This window comes from Thamnophis elegans, chromosome 2 (genome assembly GCF_009769535.1).
Source record: "Thamnophis elegans isolate rThaEle1 chromosome 2, rThaEle1.pri, whole genome shotgun sequence".
Lineage (NCBI taxonomy): Eukaryota > Metazoa > Chordata > Lepidosauria > Squamata > Colubridae > Thamnophis > Thamnophis elegans.
Window position 1 is genome coordinate 99,997,087 of NC_045542.1, and position 26,347 is coordinate 100,023,433.

Consider the following 26,347-nt stretch of genomic DNA (forward strand, 5'->3'; position numbering starts at 1 on the left):
TGGCTGTATTGAACTGATGTGCAATGCATTCTGCTGCTGATAATGATTTTATGTCTTTTAAATAGATTATGGAAAGTTTTACATGCTTGCATATTGGTTTTTGACTAGTTTTTAATTGTTTTTAACCTACTATGAGGTATTATGGATTAATTAAAAACTAGCAGATTCATGTTCTTAAGACTCTCCACAATTCATTTTGATCTGCCTGTGACTGCAGTGGGGACAAAACAAACTGTTCAGTCAGTCAATAACTCCTGATCAAGCTGATATGGTTGAATATTCTTTTTGCTAAACCTGAGGCATAATCCATCCAATACCAGTAGCCCAGAAACCAGTTCTCTTTTGACAATACCACATGACATCAAATCATTCAGTCACAATATTTTTCTTTTCTCCTCTGGACCGGAAGATTGGAAATTAACTTATGAATATTCAGTTCACATTTAACACAAAGTCTAAGCCTTGACTGAAATTATTTATTTACTTACTATATTTGTATGATACTAGTTTTAGAATGATCTGAGCAGGTAGCAATCAAGACATCATTTTAAAAAAATCCCTTGAATAAAAAGCAGTATCCCTAATAAAAAGTAATTAAAGTTTCCAACATCATTATATAGGAATCAAGGAAAAACAAAGAAAAACAGGTATGAGCCACTGCATCCCAACATTCACAGCATGCCTTCCACCTGGGCTAAATGGAAAAGTTAGCTTTTAACAGCTCCTCTGTAACCCAGGAAGGAAGGAGTAGATTGGGATTTCCAAAGCATAGAAAGCTATTGAAAATATCCATTTCAAGATCCTGTCAGATGCATTCACAAATTGATGTGATCTGAGCCGAATTGTGTGATATAAACAGTCTAATGGAGGAATAATATAATAATTCAAGCAATTGCTTCAAAACACATTTTTGAAGCAAAGAATAAAAGTTCTACAGACTGAAAAGTCATTTTGCAATTTAAAACTAAGATTCTGTCAGCCTCTGTTTTGCTGCTTGCTTTTGGCTGCCATTGAAACGGGGGGGGCATGGTATTTGGGTGGGGGAGTGTCAGTGCTGGAGTGACTGAAAAGGGAGTTGTTCTTGCCGTCTACTGCGCATGCTGCTGATAGAGGAGTTGCCACCAAGGCCAACTGTCTGGCATACCAACCTGATGATGATTTTTGAAGATGTCTCCCATATGACACCTATAGGGTGCACTGATTGGACTATGGGATGGGGTTACCAAGGGGAGGGGGTTGGGTCATATATTGATATCTATGATTACGTGCGCTTTTGCCTCAGATCTTGCTTTGCCTAGCTACTATCTACTCATAACCAGTAAAAGTACTCTTAATTCTGCAAAATGGAGTTGAGTGGTTTCTTTTTTGGTTACTGATGGAAGCAGCCCTGACAGATTCAGGTTTCATCCAATTTTTTTCTATAGGTTTAAGCACATGATAAATATCTTTATTTTTCAAAAGATGCAAATTTAAAATAGTAGTTATACCTCACATAATAATATTAACTTTGAATCCAACCACAAATAAGTCAAAACTACTAAGAATGCTTCAAGTACTCTATAAAATATGATAAGAGTATTGTAGGGTTTATTCAACATGAACCTAGACTTATTTTTGTTTTCCCAAAGCAAAAAATATTTTATTTCCTCTGATCCACCGTAATGAAGCATTGTTTCTGTATAATTTACAATTTTATCCATTACTGGAAGTTCATAATTAAATTGAGAAAGCCTAATCTTTTGTGCCATCTGTCCTGTGACAACTATTTTCTCAATGTCGCATACCTAAATTGAAATTGAAGATATCTGATGTCCATCTTAGGTTCTATCACATGGCTCCTGCACCTCTCTAATTGCACTAAGTTGCATGCTTTGCCAGGAGTGTATGATATACAAATATGACAGACAAATAAATGACAGTCATTATTGAAAATGGTACCAAGCAATACTTTCTTCACTTAACTGCCTTCAACACATTTTCAGTTTGTAGTATACATTCCTTAAACATATTAACGTGAAAATGTATACAATAGCTCAACTACTAGAGCAGTCTTAATTGATTTCTTAGTGGAATTAAGAAATAAAGGACTCATAGTAGTTTCTTCAGGTTTTGCTGTGTAACCAAACATGCCATTACTAATTACTGTATTTTTTGGAGTATAAGATGGACCTTCTTTCCTCAAAAAAGAGGCTGAAAATCTGGGTGGGTCTTATACATCAAATACAGCATTTTTTTTCCTCCCGAAGCGCTGCCCCCTTCACCAAAATGGCCGTGCATACCCTTATGGAGGCTTTCAGAGAGCTCCTGGGGGCTAGGGAGGGCAGAAATAAGGAAAGAATGGGCCGGTTTTTGCCCTCCCAGCCCCCAACAGCACTCTATAAGTCTCCATAAGGCTATGCATGCAATTTTGTTGACAAAAAACAGTTTTTGCGAAAAAATGGGCCATTTTTTGGAGGTTTGCAGAGTGCAAAAACTCCCCCCCCCCCCACTTTTGGAAAGTTCTTTAACTGATGAGAATTACATTGATCAAGTGCTGTGCCAGCAGAAACAAAGTCTTAAGGTTTGTCAGCGATTTCGTTCTCCAGCACATGGATAAATACACCTGTAAACATCTACCTACCTACCAACTCTCTCTCTCCCTACCTACCGCATTTCTCTCTCTCTCTGTATCCCTCTATCTACCCACCTACCTACTTACTCTCTCTCTCTCCCTCCCTATCTACTGTATTTCTCTCTCTTTCTATTTCTCTCTATCCCTCTACCTACCTACCTACCTACCCACACACTCTCTCTCCCTCCCTACTGTATTTCTCTCTCTTTCTCTATCCCTCTATCTACCTACCTACCTACTTTCTCTCCCTCCCTATTGTATTTCTCTATTTCTCTATCTCTATCTCTTTCTATTTCTCTCTCTATCCCTCTACCTACCTACACACTCTCTCCCCCTACCTACCTACTGTATTTCTCTCTCTATTTCTCTCTCTCTATACCTTTATCAACCTACCTACCTACCTACTCCCTACCTACCTACCTACCTACCTACCTACTGTATTTCTCTTTCTTTCTCTCCCTCTCTATCCCTCTATCTACCTACCTACTTTTTTTAAAAAAATGCCTCTTCAAAACCTTGGTGCGTCTTATACTCCAGTGCATCTTATACTCCAAAAGATACGGTATATCTCTTTCATCCAAAGAAATACAAAAATTCATCATCAAAATACCCAGCAAGAAAACAATTGCTACTGGAGCCAAATTTCAGGGTTGTTTTCTCCCTTCACCTATGTTGGTTAGAACTCAAATAAAGAGATAAGGGGGAGCTATTTTGAGGGGATGATATAATAATGTTTCTCATGTATTATATCCAGTTTTATATACATACATAGTGTATATACATGAAGTGTGTGTGTGTGTGTGTGAAAGAAAGAGAGAGATGGAGGGAGAGATGGAGAGAGGGAGGGAGGGAGGGAGTATAATACAAAATATATTTTAAAGGCACACCTGATGACATCTGCCTTTATTTGAATATGACTAGCCTAAATGTCTCTGTTACACTATGCTTGAAATGAAAATCTCTTTTTTTAATATAAGAAGTACAACAAGGTGCTTGGCACAATTAGCCTTAGGGATATTTACTGCTTTGAGCCCAGGAAAGGGATATAAATAGGCTGATTTGTGCCTATGTGGAAAGCACTGGTGAGGAAACAGAGGGTTGGAAATAATTTAGAGACAGAACCGAGTGCCTAGCCAGATTGGGCTCAGCTGTTGGTCGCTATCTGCAGAGCTACATGAAACAGGCAAATATGAAATTAAAGTTTATCACGGATTACCCTTCAGGCATTCTAAAAAGGAACTTGACCCCAAATATGCCAAGTAACAACTTTGAAGAACTGATCTTTTTGCTGTTTACTAGGAGTGAATTTCACATCTTTTTGAGTTCTTTAAAAGTTGCCCCTATATCATTTTGTATCATTTTTTTAAAATCACAACTCCATGCTGGCTAGAGCTACAGGACAGAAGTAAAAAAATGAACTAATTATTATATAGATAACATTTATAGATTATACAGCTTAAAATCTGTATGTTAACAGCATAATTAACTCAAGTCAATTTCATAATTAGCAAGCATGAACAGTTTTGTATTTAACAGCTGTATAAAAACAATTCATATTTATCTTTGTTGTTGCTTTAATAAAATTTCACTCATCAAATATTTGGAATCACTGAGATAATCATACAAGCCAAGATCAGAACAAGATTTATTTGCACCCATCTTCTTGCTATGCTGGAATTAATCCTGGAAATCTTTACAGATTCCTGTCAGCCCTCCCAATTAAACCAGATAGGAAATATGACTACTCTCCTAAGACCATTTTTAACTGCTGTTTAAACAGGAAGCGCGGGTCTTTCTTCATTTTTTCCTCTGACTGTTAAGCCACTGAGGGCTCCCCATCTCTTGTCTGTTTGTTTTCTAAGCAGTATTTCTCCCTGTCATTACTCAAGGTTATTCTCATATTTCATGACAATTCCATTTAAACTTTTAAAAGCAGATTAAAAAGAAGCTAGGATCTTACTCCAGGTAGAAACCAGGAGATAAGATTCTGAATTGGCTTAACGTAGTATAGCAAAATAATGAAGAAGAAAGAAAAAGCTTACAGATGGACTAAATGGGCAAAGGGTTCATCCACATTAATGCATTCTCAGACAAATTGGGTCTTTGAAAGATTAAAACGCTGAAAATACATTTTGAATTCTGCAGAGGTTAATATGAAATGTGCTAAGGGACAACTCATCTAGCAACTGTTTTTTTAAAAAAAATATGAAAACAGAACAGAATACAGATGACAGGGGTGTTGGCCGGCTACAGGATTTTCCAACATTTTCATTACCCAACTAGATGACATGAGAAGCTATGGAAACACTCATCCAGTATCATAAATAAACATTCTACAGATGAACTGTGGCCAATTCTGAGGTGATCTTGGTGTCCTCGCTTCTATGTTCCCTTTATTTGATCATTCTCAGTTCTTTTCACTTACATTCTGATTTCCTCACTATATCAAGGTGTCATTTTGACCTCGCTCCCTACCTCTACCCCTTTTATCAGGCAGCGGTATGAAATCTTTTTCTCTCCTTCTCTTGCAGATGGCAGGGCTGCTCTTAAGCAAGGTGCTGGCCAAAATTCCAAATGTGCCTTCCAGGAAATAAAAGTTGGAGCTTCCTAATCTAGTCTATTTGTTGCTACAAACACAAAAACCCGCAACTTAGGAAAGTAAAGGAAGAAAATTTAGCAGGTATATGAGAAACGTCATTGCCACAGCCTCACAAAAGATGAAAAACATAGGCTTTCTTTGTCTTTTGGCAAGATTTTTCCCAAATGTCATTCTCTTTAGAAAAACAACAGGAGAAGGTAATGTGCAAAAAAGCATTTTTTTCTACATTTTATAAAAATGGAAGTGCATCCCAAAATAATCTAAACCAGCTGCCTGTCCCAAGTAGCTTTATGCATATTTTAGTTGAAAAATATAAGATATAATGAAAACCGTTCTACCTTATACTAAACTTTGCATATGAAGTTCAGGATAACATCAGGATCCACACCCAGTGTTAAAGAGTGATTGGTTTTAATTAAATAAAACAGTAGTAAATAAACAGACTGGAAAGCAAGAAATGAGTTTATCAGTCCATAGAGTGGAATAAAAGAGCACTTACCCTTGGAAATCAGTATCAACAAGGAGCCTGACTAAAATTCCTGTCACAGCAACAAGGATTGGATAGTGGTCTACACTTTCCAGTCCTAAGGAAGAGAGCAGAGGTTCAAAGTAAATATGAATACTGATGCAAACTTCCCAAAAGCCTCTTTTATGACTCTTGATGGAGGCACAGATGAAGACCAACTAGTATAGATCCCCACCAAGTAATATCATCAGCTAAGAATCTAGGATGTAATTATTGGTTAATGCAATTAGGGATTTGTTTTAAATTATCCAATTATCAAGTATTTAGCTCAGGGGTGTCAAACTGGATTTCTTCAAGGGCCGGAATCAGCATTGTAGTTCTCCTCCGCAGCTGTGGAGTGGCAGAGAAAGGGGGGAGGAGATGGGATAGTCATGTCCTGCAGCACCCTGCTGGCAAAAATGGGGTGCAGGGGGGCTGCATTACAACCCCTCCCCCTGTGCCCCATTTTCGCTAGCAGAGGCATTGCAGGCCAGTCCTTTGCTATTTCCAGGCCGGCCCTGCAGGCCATATTTAAGCACCCCGCAGACCTTGGGTTTGACAACTCTGCTTTAGCTAAACTCCCTTTCCTCTCTGTTTTGAGCTATTTTGGACACATATAAAAAAGACAAAACAATCTTCTCCTCACAAATTTTAAGAGGCAAGCAACCAGTACTAGAGAGAGTGCTTCGATTTTACGAATATCACTACTTGGTGTCTAGACTTACAAAGATACCTGGAAAAAAAACCTGGAAAAAATAGCAAAACTGTGGATGTTTGGAAGCTTTTGGAAGCCTGAGGCAAGAATGAGACCAGGCTTGGAGAATATTGCAAAGTGGCCTCAGTAAGAAGGCCTGGTATGGCCAGTAGCCACGTCACATAGTATGGGCGTACCTGTCAGCAGTTGAAGAAAAATGCAAAGTAGGTGGGCCACAGCCTCTCCTGTGAAGCATAGGGAGACAAGGGCCATTGGGGTTTGGCACAAGGGTGCTGCTATCATTTTATGTGGGGCCTGAGATGGCATTTCTCAGGGCAGCAGCATATTTAAAAATTACAGGCTGCAAGAATGATCTAGAGAAGGATGATATACTGGATACACAACTGAAACTGGCTGCTATTTTAAAAGGAACATACAAATACAATTCAGGAGAGTGACCTGGATTATTTTTCTGTACTGGCTTTACAAAAGAAGGCTTGTTACAATTCTGAAGATTCTACCGAGGAGAGACAAAGAAAAAGGAAAAATATTAATTTGTAGGACATTATCTGAAGGTATTAAAAAATCAAGATTGTTAAAAGTTAAGAGAAGGAATGTAAAGTTAGTTTATCTGATTAAGGTTAAAAAAAGTAGGTTGTTCTCTGATAATCCTTAATGGACTTTTGCCAATCAGGCCTGAATGACAAACCTATTCATAGATAAGAAATGACATATAGGAAGAATGGATCATTTGTTGGTGATATGTTGCTAAAATTGTTTATACTTGTGGTGAAGGGGCAAGTTACATCTTCTCTCTCTCTCTCTCTCTCTCTCTCTCTCTCTCTCTCTCTCTCTCTCTCTCTCTCTCACACACACACACACACACACACACACACAGAGAGATTTTTCCCTTTTTTGTTTCTTCTTTTCTACACTTTCTACTTTTTATTAGTTTCTGTTAGCTTTTATTTTTTAATTCTAATGTCTAATAACAATCTTTTTTCCTTTTCTTCTTTTATATCTTATTGTATTGTATTGTATTGTTATTGTATATCATGTTATGTTTATAAATATATAAAAACAGTTTTGCATTCAAATGAATTTATGCATATTCAATAATATTTCTATTAGCTTTTGGGGCATACCCAAGATACCTTTCTTCTCTATGGATTACTTCATATTTTAAAACTCTTCTTATGAGAACAGATCTCTTGGTTTAGAGCCAAAAGATCTCACATCCTATAGCTGTAGCTCTGAGCAACCAAGGGAGAGTCAGCATAAAGTTTTTCCTAAGGACTAGATGTTCTCTTTCATTTTCAGATGCGCCTCTTGAGTCTTTATATTAATGATCCATGAGAAAGACAGCAGGTAGAGTATAAACTACACTGAGACCACAATCTAAGGTAAAAGATTGGCCTAGAATTATACCTCATATAAATCCTCATTCCCCCCCCCCTCCACAGGGACTGGAAATGGGAGAATTCTTATGAAGACCCCAAAAATGCTTAAAACCCTTAGACACATTTCAACAAGCAGCAGGAGGGCCAAGGGGAATGTCTTCAATTAAGAAGAATATGAAAAATACTTTATGCCAGGTTAAATTATTTGCTTATTTAGCCCAATGTTATGTAGCCTGAGTAGAAGAGTTCCACACAACTCCCTAGAATTAAAGAACTTTTTGTCATCTGCTCCATACACATTTTAATCCTGGGATACCCAAAATATGTGTTTTATTACAAAGATACAATTTTTCTTCGGGAGATGACTGCAAAAAGGAAAAGACAGCTTACCAGGCAGCCGAAGATTCACCACTCTGTCAAACAAGTTCCGCTCAGCTGTTACACGATTTAGCACCTGATTTAATAACTGTAGAAAAAGGGGAAAAAGAGTGAATGCAAAAATAGAATTGAGTACTTTCTGATTGCACACTTGCTTCATCATCTGAACAGCAAAGCTCAAACAATCTCTCTGTGCATATGGTAGAAACACTGAATTTGGCTAATGGCATGAGCAAGAAGTTTTAGGACGGTTGCTTATTCTTATTCATTTTCAATCTTTAAAAAAGTATTAAAAACTGAACTCTGGATGGAAAGGCCTGTATGCATCACAGTACTCTGTATGGTTTGAATTTAGGTCCTTAAATCATTTTGGTTTTCTTTTTACGGTCCTGTAATCCCTTTTATCGGGGTGGTGTCAGGATGACTGAATACAACTGAGCATTTACTGGCCAGATGCCCGTAGGTCCTTTGATGAATATTAACATAATATTAGCAGACACCAAGCCTCATAACAGTCCAGAAATATGTCCATAACTCTTAATGAAACAATGACAGCAGATCAGAATCTCCAGCTGTGACAAACTGAAACTAGATCACATCTAGGCTGTAGATATTTCCACTAAAATAAATCTTTTAGCTCTTCATTCTTTTGGATAATGGACTTTGGGGATAGCAAATAACAAAATCCAACAAGATGATATGTGAAAGACACATTGCCTTGAGTCTCAAAGACTATATTGTTTTAAAAACCAAAATAATTGATGTGCTTCCAAGAGGTCTTTTTCCCTTTTTTTTAATTAGTTAACTTTGGAACGTAAAAAAGAAGTTGTTTGGGCTGATTTTACTGTATTCAAACTCCAAGGGAACATATCAATATAGTCTGAATATTTTGCATGAACAGTCAAGCCCAAATGTGTGTGACAAAGCAATTTGTATCATTATCATATATGTGACAAAGCAATTTTCCAGAGATATTTGAAAAAGGAGACTGTACAAACATATCCCAATTTATGTGTATGCCTTTTGCTTCCTGTAAACTTCATTGCCATCTACCCTAATATCTTCATGTTGAATATATGGAACTGGCAACATTTAAATATGTTCTTATATTTGGCAAGAAGGATGATTTACTGATGTATTTCGATCTAGAGGCTTTAAGTAAATATAGGAAGGCATTATGGCATCTGAAAGAAGAAAGTAGGGAGAGAGATATTGGGATGACTTATCAGAGGTTTAAAGATAGAGTACAATGTGGTTTGTGCATGCATTTAAATGTGTGTTTTTCTTGCAGATGTATTATTACCTGAACTAGATAACATGATCAGTGCTAGTCCTAACTACCCTGATGATGTTACCTAATTTGGGTAATGAAGCATCTGCAAGAAAGTAACCAAGCTCACAGAGTACCATGGACCCCTTATTTTCTGTCTCTCTCTTCTTCTAAATAGAATCAAATAAGAACTGTAAGATCAAGATATTTATCTTGCAGCAACACATTACAAGTAATGGCTGCAAAAAATAATTTTATTGGGGAAGAGAAAAAATCCTATAGTCCTACCTATATCATCTTCCAATCTGTTGATAACCAACTAGACAACTTTTTAGTAGGTAATTCAGGAGCAAAACTGTTAAGGTGACATAAATTGGCCATTATCTATTAGTATGTTTGAGAGTTATGAATATGTGCCAGGAAGTATTTGATATTCCACACAAAAAATAATAATAATACCTGTGCAAGTCTCCTGAGTAATAGTTCTGAAGAAGGACGATTCCAATCCAAAAAGATCTCTGGAGCTAGAGTGACAGTCATTTCCAAGACCCTGAGAAGGCTCACTGACAAATCAAAGCAAGTTGCACACACCTTCAACTGGCGACTATCTACGAAGTTTCTTTCTAGGCGTTCTGCAGCTTGTTGGATCTATCCAGACAAGAGGACACAACTTAACAGGGGATGGAAGAAATGGGAAACAGAACAAATAACTACATCTAGAAAGGTTGAACTATTTTGATTCAGCCAGTAATCAGCAAAAATAACACCTGGGATATTTTGGTTACTTCAGGTATAAATTAAACAAAATCTGAATATGTAGAACAAGACTGATGTCTGTTGCTCCCTTTCACACCTCTCTATGGCTCCTAAGTGGCATATCCCACGGGTCTTTCTCATACAACCAAACTACCTATTCTCTGCACAACTAAACTGCAAGTTGGCTCAATCCCTAAGAACTTGTGTTGATTTTGCTATCCCATAACAAAGGACAAATGCATTCATTATCCAGTATCTTATTATTTGTATGGAATTAGATTTATGCTGGACCATAGACTCACCTCTTGAATCATGCCAATAAACTCTGAGAAGGCCCAGTTTAATTGGTTAAGGACACTATTGAGGAAACTAGGTGCCATTTCTTGGTCACTGCGCAACAGATCTGCCATGTGTCGCTGCAGCAAGTTGGATGGACATGGCTCTGGAGGAAAACAGCAGATTAAAAAAAGGCCTCACTGTGAGAAAGTGATGGAAATCATTAGCCCACAATCACATCAAAGTGAAGAAGAGCTAGAATACATTTGGCATTCACAGGTGTGTATCTTGCACTATAAGCAGTTTCATTTAGTTTCTTATTTTCTTCATTTTTCTCTTTACTTACTTAATAGTAAACATTTCTATTAAATCTTTTTATAGTTAAAACTTTTAACAGTTTTCCAATGGACAATGGAAAAAGCAGAAGAAAAGAAAGAAAAAAGAACTGAACAATAGCAAGAATAGCAAATTATATGTACCAGCAACTTAATTCAGGAAGCCAAAATTCTGCCTATGTCCTTTTTTTCTGACTTCTATACCTTTCTCTTCACCTTCCTGCCCCCATTTGAGCAGACTGTTTTGATGTCTAGAAACAATTTCTAGTGGTAAAATGTTGTTTGTATGTGATGTGGTGATAGGATTTGTTGTTGCCCACAGATCTGTAATTCTGACTTGCTACTTGAGAAATATTTCTCTGGAGAGTTACACTGCAGTATGGCTTGGGGAGTCTGTCACCTCTCTCAAATGAATTAGTATCTCAACTGACCCAGCATAAATGCCATTCTCAACTTCCTAATGATGAAACTTTCTCCGTCACTGCAGGTTTTCGGTATGCAGAGAAGGCTAAAACTTACATAATGCCCTTGCAGCAAATCTGGAGGGATATTTTTAATCACTCTGATTTAAAGAGGAAAGTCCCAGTTTGAAGCATTCATGTTCTCTCAAAATGTGGCGTCTAAATGAAGCTTGGGCAATCAGTATGGTCAGTTGCTCTTAATCTCCCCTAACTTTATAAGTTCAGTTTTTGTATGTTTTTAAGTAGTTTTGAACAATGATTACACGGGAAATATAAATTTGCATGGAAATGGGTAAAGCCTTTAAGTAATAGCCGTGTGGCTACGTTTCTTATCTGTAGGAGTATTCTGTTGAAAGGCTTCACTTCTCCCCCTTCTCCATTTCCATGGCTCCCCTAAGTAATTTATAAAGCTGGCTAAAACTTTAGCTTTCTTTTGCAGGTCTTCTTCGCAGAGGGTTATATATTGTGGTAAGGTCACATTATGGAATCATATAAATTGTAGTTATAAACAAATGAGCAAATATTTAACTGTTTTTAAAAAAGGAAAGACAGGAAGTCATAAATCGGGGGGGGGGGAATTCAGTCTATTCTTGGATCCTGACATCAAGGCTACAAACACTGCACGTTGAAAAAGGCTGTTACGGTCCATGAAGCAGAGCTGAAAAAGCAACTGAAAAAGAATTTCAAGTGACTGCTTCTACATTACTCTTCTCTCCTTGCAGTGTTAGAAAACTTAAGAGCAAGCAGAAATTGAGTCAAATCATACACTTTTAGAACATGCTAATGGTCAACTTTGATGAAAGAGACACCCACTGGGCAGCTGAAGGGAGCTCTTACAGCTCTATGCTTTTCTTTCTATTTTCCAAACATTCTTCTACAGGTTTTAGAAATATAAAGAAAGAAAATCAGTACTGAGGAAGCATTCTCTATTGCAAAGTATAGAAATGTATAATGTTTCCCCAAGTATAAAGGCAATTTGGTAATGATATTCCTTCTAAATAAATTGCAGCATTCATACTTTGCTACTATTATTATTATTGCCACTGCTCCAAAGGTTCAAGGTACACAAACAGTACTCCTGTCTTCAACTTTATACTCACAGTAACCCATGAAGTAATTTGCTTTAGAGATGATGAGTGGCTCAAAACTTCAGTAAGCTTCTATGGCTAAATTTGAGTCTTGATCTCTCCACAATCTAACTGGGTTCAGACTGGTGCAATCACCTCTCTTAACTAAATGTAACTCACAAAATGCTGCACATATTAGGGCACTGCCTATTCGCAGTTCAACTGACAAGCAACCATTGTGACAGGAACTCTTTAAAACTTTCCCAGCAATCCCCAGTTCCAAAACTCAGACAGGATGAAAGAACTACCTAATGAAGAACTATAAGAGAGAGAATCAAGTAAGCGCACAAGTATTAAGCACAGAATTTTACTAGCATGTCTCTTGGGTGATATTTTTTTTCTTTACACGGGGCCAGGTCATCTGTTGTCAAAGCTGTCAAAAAATTCCCTATCAGGAAATGTACATAAACTGTCCCTCAATAAATAAATTTGTGATCAAAAGACTGAAAAATCCAAGAAAATGTTAATCGGCGTTATGCTTTGAGGAAGTGAAAGTACGGTACTTTAAAAGCACATGAACAATCCAACCAGGCAGAAAAACCTGAAGTTTTTCAAATTCAGAAATCCCATACCAAGGTAAGAGCCAGAGGACACCTGACCTTCTGCAGTTGCCTATATCCTCTTTCTCCTTGCACGTAAGAAAGACTTTGGGGAGATGGAGAAGGCCATTCCCTTTGGGGCTAAATTAGGCCATCTCCTTTCAATTAATTTGGTATTAATAATTCAATACTGTACACCTCAAAATAGCAGAGAGAAGTATCAGTAGCATGAGGATCTAATGGCCTGCCTTAGATCTTTTGGAGCCTCCCAGAGAAACAAATACGGAACTGTCAGAGTTTGTCAGCAACAACAGGAGTGGGGGAAAATGCACCATGGCCCAGGAGGTTTCACAAGCTCAAGGCAGGGATGGAGCACAATAGCCTCAGCAAAGCCCACTAACCTACGCATCTGAGTCTGAATTGGACATGACTTCGATGAGAAGAAACTATATCTTCTGATCTTTCCTGTTCTGTCTTTGCTAGAGGAGAATTTTAAGAAAAAAAGGGGGCCAGGAAAGAATAAAAATGAAGAGGACAGTAAATAGCAAGGTTATAAGGGGAATGTGCAATGGATAGAGCACAGGCAACAGCCATATATGCCTGCTATGCACTCAGAAACTGCCCTCCAGTTAAAAGCATGTATATTCATTCACCTTGATGCATGTCATCACCATAAACATTAATACAACTTTTAGGATATCATCATTCAGGATATCCAATCACATTGTCTTACCCTCCTACTCTAGTTTCCAAAGGCTGAGCCTCTTTTACAACTGCCCACTTGTCTAAAGCAAAGCAAAGAGAAGAGAGATCTTGCTGAAGGACCCTTTTTACCATTGAAAAAATAACAGCAAAGTTAATAAAAGAAATAACTCCTAGGTCCAAGAAATAAAGAAATTATGGTATACAGATGAAAAATGCTGATTTTTTTAAAGAGAGAGTAATTGGATATTACTGCTGCCATTTTTTCCTGAGCTGCAAGATAAATAATTTTTAATTTTGCTTTATATGATTTCTGTGAATGACTGTAAGAAAAATTATGCCTCAGATACCGTACATAAAGGAGAGAAATCATTACTCTTTTCATTAGCTCAAATACTCTTATCAAATGCACAGATGTGTTTGTATGCTCAGACTTGGAAACAGCCACTTAGACCATTAAGCCAGTCCCTTCTCAGTGCAGTTTGAGTGAGTGAAGTTGGGTTGCTATCTGCACTTTGGAAAAGCAGCTGCAGGCAGGCAGAAACTTTATCTAGCCCACTTCCCTCATACAGTTTATACATTCATGCACAACTTTATTCCCAGGCATCCAAGCTGGTGTTGCAGATGCTTGTGATAATTGAGCTATACTTTGACATTTTCCAAGAACATGCTGGTGTCCAGAAGCAGCCTCAACCCACCCAGGTTCTTAGCTTAGAAAAGCAGACACTAAGTGAGGAGGGAGGGGGCTTGTAGCAGGAAAGATGATAAGCAAAGGCATACAGACGGGGAAGTGGGGAAGTGGAGGTGACGTCTGGAGATTGGCAGCAATTTACAAGCGGTCAAGAGGGGACTATTACTCAACTGCCAGGACCACAAGCTATGGCGAGCAGCATATCCTGGGGGAAGTCCTGCTTGGAGGTTGGAGTTTTGCCTGGAGCTCAGGAGCAACTAAAAAAGGAGCAACCACACTGAAGCAGCACCTCATCCCAATGTTTAGAAAAAAAGCAAAGGTTGTATGCTACTTTACAGAGTTTGAGACTTTTGTTTGAACTGAGCATAAAAGGCTGAGTATTAAAGACATCTTTATATGGCAAATCACCTTGCAAGTCCTAGAAGGATTATATACAGTGTAGGAATCCCAACAGAAAACATTCTGGTCAGATAGTTCTCTTGTTTTAACAGACCTAACAAAGCACAGCCTATCATTTCTCTGTCAAATTGCTATTACCGGTAGTATGTTTGCTTTAGTAACATTCAACCAGAATGTGTCCATACTATGGGTTAAATCTATAATTTCATGTCTTGAATGCTATAGGCATAAAGAGCAGGTTTTGGCCTTACAGACTGGAATCAAATTATCCCTCCATATATATTTTCTCAAGGCTAAACATTCCCAATTCCTAAAACCTTGGCTTCTCAGCATCAACACGTTTGCAGCCAAATCTAAAACCTGGAGGAATTTATTTCTTTGTTAACACAATAACAACCTATATCAACCTAATCTCACAAGTGTGATTCAAGTAAGCAAAGAATAATACAGTCCTTCCAAATTAAATTAGCAACTATTAAAATAGAAAATTAGATTGATGTCGAATAGCTCTTTATAGCATGTTTCTGGTTTGCTATAAAAGAGAAACCAAAGCTCCCCCTACAGCTTGTAACTACAATTTCTCAAACTTCCAAAGAACTTTTGCAAAATAGTCCTAAATGTGGTAATTATGGAGAACAGCCTTAGCTTAGAACACCATGTGATAAAGGAAGAAAAGAAAGAACTTTTATATAATATTAATCTATTGTCTAAGTGCATGACAGAATTACATGTGATAAAGGCCATTTCCTTAAAGGGGGTAGGGATGGGCACAGCCTTCTAGGTCTACAGCATTCCTAATGAAGACTTGCCCCAAACAATCTTAGTCTTTTACATTCATTTAATGTTACTGTTTAATTTATAATCTTGGGAAAATCAAAAAAATGTTTTACACTTTGCCCACCTGTATTTGCTCTGATCGTATTCCACCACTAAACTACACTAATTTTAAGGCTGTACGTGGTGACATGCTAAAAACTATGGAGGGAATGATAGTTACTGAGGTCTTCTTAAAGTGTTAGAAGCAAAATAGAAAAAAAGGGAGTTGAACAGGAGGACAAACAGTTTAAAAAAATACTACAATTATCTTCTCTCTTGCTAATCTAAACATGTCAAAAAATAGCATGCTAATCTGTTTTTCCCAGTTGACCAAAAGAAGGGTATGGAAACTGGCACTCAGGCAGAGCCAAACTTTCCTCCTTGTTGTTACTTTATGTTCTGCACATTTTGTATTTCTAAAGTTCAGAAAAACTGACACATCATATATCTGCTCACTTCTAAAGACAAGCAAAATTGTAGCCTCTCAGTAGCTTAACCTCCATGGAGACCAAAGAAAACTCCATAGCATTAGGACGAAGCAAATGTTCTCACCACACCATAAATGTCTCCCTCAAAGTTCTAAGATTCACATCATCAAACTGCTTTCTTGGCAATTCTGTCTGAACCAGAGGAAAGGCAGAAAGTATTGGCTTTGCCACCCAATAAACATGACCATGTTTGATCACATGGTGCAAGCTGATCTGGGAACAGCACAAATGCCACGAAGAAGGAAGGGCTTCAGCCAGAATAAGAGACAACATATCTAGACTACTAAACATCATGAGTTTCCAGTTGTCAAACCTGCTTGGCAATGGCAGTTAAACCTCTGTAGTAACAGATAAAGTGCCAGAATGTGGCATAACTGTAATAATATTCATACCAGAAAACTGTTTTCTCTTGCTACTAGAACCAACAATTGACCAGAAAGGGGGGAAAGCAACACTTTCCTGTTCCCAATTCCCCACTCACTTTGCAAGCTTGGCAGATTGGCATCTTCCGGTTTGGTTTTCAGCAAATGAGGAAGCCGTGTGTACCTGTATCCAAATCCACAGCCCTAGAGGGAAAGTGGGGAGGGGGGAAAGGATGCTTGGTTCCATTACTTTTCACAAGAAAATCTGAGACTCTCTCACCAGAAATAAGTGTGTGCAAACAGTAATAGGAGAATTCATGCAAAGGGCACCTGCTGGTTTTAGAGCAACCTGACCCTGCTAAACCAGCTGAGAAATAAAGGAAGAATCTATCCTTACACGCCACAGTCGTACAAGAATCCAGTTAGTCTGTGCCCAAGGTCTTTGCTCATATGGGGCCAGCAGATTCCTCATCATGGATATTCGTCTGCCAAAATAAGACAAGCAATCAGCTCCTCAACAGGGGGAGAGAAATACAAGGCAGGGAAGAAGTAGAAATGAAATGCAAAAAAGTAGAAGAGGCCATTTTCATGCATGCAAGAACCATAGGGAGTTACAAAACTTGTGCCTAACTTAAGGAAGAAAAGAGGCAACTTGTTTTAGGACATACAATTTTATTCAGGGAAGAAATAACCAAACACTTACTGATCTTCTGGAATTCTCTCTACAGCCTGAAGTGAGTGGGGATAGCAAACGTAGCTGGCTAATGCTTGCATTAGGGAGTCTCTAATGTCTGAATATAAAAAATAACACAGAATTTTAACGAGACAGAAAATCTAACTGTAACTCTGGCTTCGAGAATGCATTTTTACTGAAATAATGGGAGGTAGTCAAGAAACCAAGACAAAGGGATAAACAAGATATAAATGATTTCATTCTGCATTAGACTGAAATTCTAAAAGAAACAACGCCCCCATTGCTATTCCCAAAATGACAACAGGAAATCAGAGAACATTCAATAACCATGAATTTAGTCTGCAGTTTTTATTCTCCACAGCCCATCATGGACATCCTACTGAGCTTCAGATCACCCACAGTGTCCTTTTCAAAGCCCCAGTAAGAATCTCTGACAAAAATTACCTCTCCCATCCCAGAAAGAAAGAGATGATCACAAAAAGAGATCAAAAAGAGGGGGGGGGAAACAAGTGGTTCCACCCAGGTTTGTTTTCGATCCTCTCTACTATTTCTGTCACTGCCACTAATCAATTGGGATATAGTTCCCCACTCCCCACTAGCACTTAAGACATCCCTTAAAATAAAAGCGACCTACCTGTGCCTACAATTCTTGGGTCAGCAAAATGCTTGGCTAAAATGGCAGCGAGGCGCATCAAGGTATCTTCATAGCCTGAAAAGAAGTTCAGAATACTAAAGACCGCAAATGCATAGAAAATTTCTGCACCTACATTTTCACCAGTACAATAGAACAGATGTCTACAATTAGCTTTTTTATTTATGTCTTTGTTTTGAATTCCTGGGAAACAAACCAGAAATCCAGATTGTCATGATTAAAACAAAAAGAAAGGAGGGCAAGTCTCCGTCTTTCCCCATTCAAGGCGAATTTGTCATGCAAACACATGACTGATGTTTATACTGAACTAATTTTATTTAGTGTAGATTTTCCTGGATATACGCATGTGTTTTTAGGAATAGCATTTCCATTTATATGGACACTTTATGAAAAGCTTTATGTGTATTTCTGGATTATTGCAATAAAGACGTAACATATTTTATGTAATGTTGACTTTTTTACACATTGCAATCCCATGCAGAACCAGCTACCTGTCATAACATTAGAGTCTTCAAACAAGCACAATATTCTTATTTAAAAATAATACTTGACAACAAACATTCAAGAGAGAATTTCAGCTATCCCGTGTGTTAGATTGTGAAAATGGTTACACTTGTTACTCCAAAACTGGGGTGAAATACAAAGAAGAACATTAAGGCAGAGGAACGCATACAAGACATTGAAAATGGGAACATCAAATAGAATCCAGAACAATCTGTCCAAATCATCTTGCGTTAATTAATCTCAAGGCCCAGAGTGCATAAAAAATTCCAATCTACAGTAGTCTGTGGTGAGAGATATCTCTACATACTGTAGCATTTGATAAGCAGGGAGGTAAATTTTACATTAATTCCTAACTGCAGAAAACATGACAGAATCCAAAATCAAGGAGGAAAGACATTTGTAAAAAGTGAACAAAAAGAAACTTTTTCCAGTTCTAGAAAGGAAATAACCTTAAGATTTTTTTAATGTCTTTCTCCATTTCAATAATGGGAAACAAAGAAAAAGTTCCGAGGAAAAGAAATCCATATTTATTAAGCCTATCTTTTATCACCTTTCCTTCTTCTCAGGAAGGGATAGGAGGTAACTTTTATTTACTTATTTAAGTGAAAATAAATAAGGAAAATATTATCAGACCCAGAATTTTGGAATGGCATTACCTCCGTAACGTGTGTTGCATAAGAAACATAGGACACCTCAGATGGCTGAGAAAATATCATTGCCCTATCATACAAACCTCTATCATATTGTCTGCATATCAATAATAATAGTGACTTCCAGCACCTCTGGGTGGTTTATAAATTGTTAAACATGTTTAAAAAGAAGGGAAAAAAACCAAGAAAACCAAAAATAATAAAGATTGCAGAGACAGCAAAACTGGATAGGGAAAAAGAAGCACAGAGGGTTTCAATCACTCTCACCAAAGGCTTAGTCAAAGAACCAGGTAATCAGAGCCTTCAAAACACCATAAGACAGGCTCTTTGAATCTCAGGAGAACCTTCATTCCATTTCCATAAGGGTAATTTAACACAGGTGTGTTTATTTTAGCAGGAAAAAAGCTTGTTGGCAAAAATGAAGTTGGTGCCAGATGCCAGATTCTGTGTTCTCATGTTTTTCTTACCCATGCTGGATTCTGCATGCAAAATATAAACATTCCTGCTTAAAGATATCGTCACCTGGAAGTTCTTCCATGCTGTTTACAGGACTGAAGTAGTTCTTCAGAGCGCTGTAGCTATTCATTGCTACACTCAGGTAAAACTCAGGCATGAATGCGAAGAGGGAGCCAATTCTGTCTCCATGTTCAATTGTACGAATGCACACCCGTAACAACCAGTATATATCTTGCATCTTCTCCTGTGGAGGGGGAATTCTGAGTTAATTTGTACTTCAAGTGGCAGAAAAAGTATATATGCAAAAGATTAGAACTAATTTGGTGTTGTACATTAGACTACAAACTGGGAGACCATGAGTTCTGGTCTTGCCTTAGTCAGCTGGTGCTCTTGGGCCAAACATTCTCTCCTAGCCCAGGGATAGACGCAAGGGAAGATATCCCTTCCAAAAAACCTTGCCAAAAAACCGCAGGGATTAATTTGGGCAATCACCAGGAATTAACTCTAACTTGAAAACACATATACACGCAAAAAGATTAGAACGTTTTTATAAGTTAAATATGTATCCATCTAATGGGGTCATAGGTGACCAAGAATGCCAGGTAGGCATGAGAGAGACTGGTGGAGAGACTGAGCACCCCACTCCCTCTAATCCAGCTCACTTACTTTTCATGCTAATCACTGAGCAAAAAAAATCTTTACTTCCACAGCCAGCACAGAGATGAAATAAAAGAGGGAAGGAAACGGAATGATTAGTCTCTCATCTACCAGCTGGTTGGTTGAAGTCACCTTTTTATTACTTTGTTAATGGGGAATCCTTAGCCAGCTTGAATTTGAAAACTTCAAACTCTAAGTAGCCTGTTACTGTTTTTTTTCTGCTAACAAGTCACATTTATGATACCTATGGCATTTATACAAATCTGGATTGATATAATTGTAACTTTTAAAGTAACAGAAGCGTTCAAGAATATCCTATAGCAATAGCAATAGCAATAACAGTTCAACTTATATACCGCTTCATAGGGCTTTCAGCCCTAAGCGGTTTACAGAGTCAGCATATCGCCCCCACAGTCTGGGTCCTCATTTTACCCACCTCGGAAGGATGGAAGGCTGAGTCAACCTTTGAGCCGGTGAGATTTGAACCGCCGAACTGCAGTTAGCAGTTAGCTGAAGTGGCCTGCAGTACTGCACTCTAACCACTGCGCCACCTCGGCTCTATCCTACATTAAAACGTTCTGGTTAAACTAAATGAAAAAAGCAGTTCATTTTTAATGTGCACAATTATTTCATAATATAAACTCTATAGATAATTTTGCAGGAATAAAGTGTGTAAACACAGGAAAGAATAGTAGAACTTCTCTTACTTTCTTTACACTAGAATTGGACTATCTGGGCCAGATTTAACCATGGCATTCTAGAATTAAAGTGCATTCTCTCTCACCTTTGAATAAATAGTAACATTGATCCAAGCAAGTCGGCGACTCAAGTGATTCAGCTTCTCAGAAAAAACTTTTTGACTCTTCACTAATTCTTCACAGATATCTCTTCTCTGAATTGAAAACAGAAGAAGCAATATCTTTTCCGGTTTTCAAGATTACACATACACTATAATTCCCCAGGTACTGAGGGCAGGCCATTAGTGTTTTTATTTGCCTCAATGTGGTTTTAGTTGGTGTTTGTTCACCGCCTACATTTTCTTGAATAGATGGGCAGCTAGAAAAAATAGATACTCACAGCTCTTAGTAAGATATATAGGACGTGTTTATTGATTTATTAAGATCCTATAGCTTTGAGTATATATCTGGCACATATATCAGGCTGATAAGATACAGAGGCCAACAGTATGTTGGCTTATAAGGTAGTCTTTAAAATTGGGCTTTGGATGTATTTGTGGCACAATGGCAAAGAAAAAAAAGAATTCTCAGTATGACTGGGACAATCTTCAACAGCAGAGGAACAAGCAGTCAAGAAATATACTGCAACCTATCACTTGGTGCAGCAGCTAAGGTGGCCTTGAAAAAGATATTCAAGTGCCATGACATATCTATACCTACGAGGATCAGAATATCCCACAGAATATATGCCATAGGTGACACGTGGAGCCATTTGTCAGGATATGTGAGGCATTGCCCTGTTAGTAGGCCAGCACGCACGCGTGCTGGCAAGATGATTTTAGCCTTTTTTTGAGGCCATTTTTCATCCTCCCCAGGCTCCAGAGGCTTTATAGGAGCCTGGGGAGGGTGAAAGCAGTCTCCACCACCACCCTCCAGAGGCCCTCTGGAGGCTTCAGGAGCTTCCCTGAAGCCTCCGGAGTACAAAAAAATGGCCCTACGAGCAAACCGGAAGTCACTTCCCCCCGCTTTTGGCACGCGAGCCAAAAAAGGTTCGCCATTACTGGACTTCCGATTTCCTCATAGAGCCAGTTTAAGCCCTTCGGAGCCTTCAAGGACCTTCCGGAGGCTTCCTTGAAGGCTCCGGAGGAGAAAAATGACCCTACGAGCAAACCGGAAGTCACTTCCCCCTGCTTTGGCACATGAGCCAAAAAAGATTTGCCATTGCTGGTATAGGTGATGGCATTCCCTGTGACACTTTATAGAGGTGAAGTTGGATATTGAACAAGAAGAGTGGAAAAATTAATAATGCTTTTGAAATTTTGTGCTAGCGAAAACTCCAGAGAATACATAGAAAACATAATGGATAATATAATGGATAATTGAGCAAATGAAACCAGAGATTTCACTCAAGTCAGGTTCAAATTATCGTACTGTGGACACAATAGGCAAAGGCTTAGCTTTCTGGAGAAGGAATAGGAATAGGAATAAGTTTATTTATAGGCCGCCCTTTTCCCTGAGGGGACTCAGGGCGGCTAACAACTTATATAGGGAGGGAAACATACAATGACATATAACATAACATGTAATTAAAAATAGAGCAACATTCATTCAACATTCGGGTGGGGGCAATTATAATCTTTACCCCCAGGCCTGACGGGATAGCCAGATCTTGAGGGCTGTGCAGAAGGTCTGGAGGGTGGTGAGGGTACGAATCTCCACGGGGAGATCGTTCCAGAGGGTCGGAGCAGCTACAGAAAAGGCTCTCCTCCGCGTAGTTGCCAGTCGGCACTGGCTGGCAGATGGCACTCGGAGGAGGCCCAGTCTGTGCGATCTAATGGGTCTCAAGGAGGTAATTGGCAGAAGGCGGTCTCTCAAGTACCCAGACCCACTACCATGGAGGGCTTTGTAGGTGGTAAGAAGCACCTTGAAGCGCACATGGAGGTCAACAGGTAGCCAGCGCAGCTCGCGGAGGATAGGTGTTATGTGGGCGAACCGAGGTGCACCCACAATCACTCGCGCGGCCGCATTCTGAACTAGCTGAAGCCGCCGGATGCTCTTCAAGGGCAGCCCCATGTAGAGCACGTTGCAGTATTCCAGCCTAGAGGTCACAAGGGCACCTCTAGGCAGAAGGTGAAATGCTGAAAAAAGTAGAAGGAAAAAGAAGATGAGGACAACCAACAGCAAAATGGATGGACTCATTTACAATGATGATGAGTGAATCACTGGAAGGACCATGTTAGGGACAAATCATGACAGAGAAATCTACCTGTGGCGATCAGTACGAGTAATATTGACTTGATGGCACAAAATCAATTGTATTAAACTAGAAATGCATAAGTGTTAATCACATGTTATGTGCAATGAATGGCAACAGTGACAGAACCACAGCTTTGTGAAAAATTATGCAACAATCTTAATATGATTCGGGAAAAATGGATTGCTAGATGACACAAATGAATGATTAGGAATAAGATGAGAGAGTAAAAAATGAGTCCAAATATAGATGTGGATATGGGGAATGATTTTTATATTTATTTCCTCCTCCCCCTTATCTTCTGCCTTTAATTTATTTCCCTTGCTAATTTCCCCCCCATTTCTTGCCTTTGCATAATATTTCCCCTAAAAGCAATAGCAATATGAGAATGTAAAAGCCCAGCCACAATGACAGATTGTATGTTATGCTCAATGAAATACAAAGGTGTCAACTGCCCTGGCTAATGCTCAGTGTAATATACTTCATATAAAATTCAGAGAGAATTAGAGATACAATCAAGTGAAAAAGGAAGTACATGTTCTTTAAGATCTATGACTTTACAAATCAAGACATAGGAAAAATCATCTGGTCCTTGGCAGTGCTTAAAAATAAATACAACCTCACATGAACAACACATGATATATTCTACTTTGTCATCATTTATTTCACAAAAAGAAAGCCAAAAATGGAGAAGCCACATGTTAAAAACTAAGTACAGCTTATTATTGAATAGCTTGTAGCACCACCTTTAGCAGCAACAACATGAATTTTTAAATCATTTTCTGTATAACTTTATCAGTCTCTCACATCACTGTGGAGGAATTTTGCCCCAGTCTTCTTTACAACATTCCTTTAATTCATTGAAGTTTGTGGGCTTTTGTTTATGAACACTTTGTTGAGGTCCCGCCACATCATTTCAATTGGACAGAGGTCTGGACTTTGCCTATAACAATGCCTTGATTCTTTTCTTTTTCAGTCATTGCTGGTGTGCTTGGGATGACTCAATGCTGACCAAGCTTTAGCTGTCAGAAAGATGGCCTGACATTGGACTCTAGAATACTTTGATATATTTGTATTTGTATTTTATTATTTGTATGCCGCCCTTCTCCGGGAGGACTCAGGGCGGCGAACAATTCAAGGGGGAAAAAAGGGGAACATAAAAGACAAAATACAAATAATAAAAGTAGACAACAGTCGCACAGCCATACATGTCGAGAGGGGAGGGAACTCATCACCCCCAGGCCTGCCGGCAAAGTCAGGTTTTGATGGCTTTTCGGAAGGCCTGGAGAGAGGTGAGGGTCCGAATCCCTGCGGGGAGTTCATTCCAGAGGGCCGGAGCTGCCACAGAGAAGGCCCTCCCCCGGGTAATAGCCAGGTGGCATTGGCTGGTAGATGGCACCCAGAGGAGGCCAACCCTGTGAGATCTAATGGGTCTGTGGGAGGTAATTGGCAGCAGAGGAGTCCCTAGTGGACTCAATAATTGCAAGGTGCCCAGGTCCTGTGTCTGCAAAACAAGCCTAAATCATCACCCCTCCATCACTGTGCTTGAGGGTTTGTATGACATGTCTGTGCTAATATGCTGTGTTTGGTTTTCATCAAACGTGGCACTGTTCATTATGGCCAAACATCTCCACTTTGGTCTTGTCTATCCAAAGGACAGTGTTCCAGAAGTCTCATGATTTGTTCAGATGCAACTTTGCAAATCTAAGCCATGCTGCCTTTTGAGAGAAAAGAGGCTTTCTTCTGGCAACCCCTCCAAACAAATCAAAGACTTGTTCAGTCTTTTTCTAATTCTACTTTCATGAACTTCAACATTTAACATGCTAACTGAGGCCCATAGAGTCTTAGATATAATTTTTGGATGTTTTGCAATTTCTCTGAGTATTGCACAGGTGGACGTTGGGGTGACTTTGTTAGGAAGTCCACTCCTAGACAGATTGGCAACTGTCTTCAATGTTTTCTACTTGTTAATAATCTTCCTCACTGTAGAATGATGGTTTTAAATTGCCTGGAAATGGCCTTATAACCCTTCCCAGATTGATGGACAGCAACAGTTGCTTCTCTAAGATCGTTGTGTCTATGATCACAATGTCTATGGCATTGTGTTAACACACACTTCAATACTAGAGACCAGCAATCCCCTAAAAACGTCATCTTTTATTGAGGTAATCACATGTCATGATGATCAATTGATCAAGGGCATTTGATTAGCAGCACCAGACTATCGTGTTTTCCCAAAAATAAGACAGGGTCTTTTTTTTTTTTACCCCCGAAATAAGTGCTTGGCCTTATTTTTGGGGAGGTCTTATTATTTTTGAGGTGCAGGAGGCGGCGAGCATGGTCACCTCATGGCTGCTGCTGTGTTGCAATATTTTCAGGGAGGGCTTAGTTTGGGGGGAGAGCTTATTTTAGCACATGCGCTCAAAAGCCTGATTGGGCTTATTATCTGGGGAGATCTTATTTTCGGGGAAACAGGGTACTACTTAGCCCCTTCATACCTATGGGGTATGAAGCTGAAAGGGTGTATTTAGTTTTTCACACATAGTTTCTCCATTTTGTCTTTCTTTTTGTAAAATAAAGTGGTGTAATATATTCGTATGTTGTTGTTCATCTGAGGTTTTATTTATCACTTTTAAGAACCACTAAGGACCAGATGATTTTTACTATATCCGGATATGTAAAACATAGAACTCAATACTTGAATGATTCTAAATGAAGACATACAGAAGGGAAGCAATTCCTGTTTGGGTGGAAATAATGCATAATGGCCTCTGCATGCTTTAGAAAGGCTCCATAAAATAATTCTGATTTCTTTCTTGAACCTAAAATAACTGAAAATGTACTTAAGCATTATTCTTAGAGAAATGATATACACTTTTCCCAAAGAACAAACTGGAAAGGCAGCATAGAGAAGAGTTTCTTACCCTTTCTGGGCATCGGCTGATCTTTTCTTCAGTATCTTTCAATGCCATAGCATACTCATTCACATCATCAGACACACCTACCATCTGAAATACAATTAAACGTCAGTAATACCAGCTAGATATTTCTTAAGGCATTCAAGGCAAAGGTGGGATAATTACCAAAGGTAAAACAAAAATGCTGAACGTGATCAGAGCGGCAACATCAATATTTTGGAATTCCCAGCACCAATTCTTACTAGTGCAAAATTAATATTTTGAGGCGAGAACTGCAAATCAGTGACAGACCTCTCTTGATGACAGGGTGCTGCCAACAACAATAAAACAATATGCTGGAGAATGCTCTCTAGCAGAGTGACTTCCTCCATCTGCTACTTTCTCACTTGAAACCCTACTTGCCTTTGAATCATTTTCTACTAGCCAGGTTTGTTTCTAGTCTTGGAGCTTAAGATCCTCTGCAGCTTCTGCTTCTC

General features: G+C 38.7%; 1 protein-coding gene across 1 annotated transcript in view; it reads right to left on the bottom strand.

Moving 5' to 3' along the window:
- The window catches only part of RNF123 (ring finger protein 123), a 102,756-nt gene that overhangs the window by 39,340 nt on the left and 37,069 nt on the right, over positions 1–26,347 (bottom strand). Inside the window, exons 25-35 of the mRNA XM_032208505.1 lie at positions 25,878–25,961; positions 20,807–20,914; positions 19,432–19,609; positions 17,738–17,812; positions 17,113–17,200; positions 16,807–16,894; positions 16,529–16,613; positions 10,516–10,655; positions 9,917–10,105; positions 8,200–8,275; positions 5,710–5,794 (exon numbers count right to left, since the gene is read on the bottom strand). Of these exons, the coding sequence (XP_032064396.1) occupies positions 5,710–5,794; positions 8,200–8,275; positions 9,917–10,105; positions 10,516–10,655; positions 16,529–16,613; positions 16,807–16,894; positions 17,113–17,200; positions 17,738–17,812; positions 19,432–19,609; positions 20,807–20,914; positions 25,878–25,961 (1,196 nt within the window). The remainder of the gene's footprint in view (positions 1–5,709; positions 5,795–8,199; positions 8,276–9,916; positions 10,106–10,515; positions 10,656–16,528; positions 16,614–16,806; positions 16,895–17,112; positions 17,201–17,737; positions 17,813–19,431; positions 19,610–20,806; positions 20,915–25,877; positions 25,962–26,347) is intronic.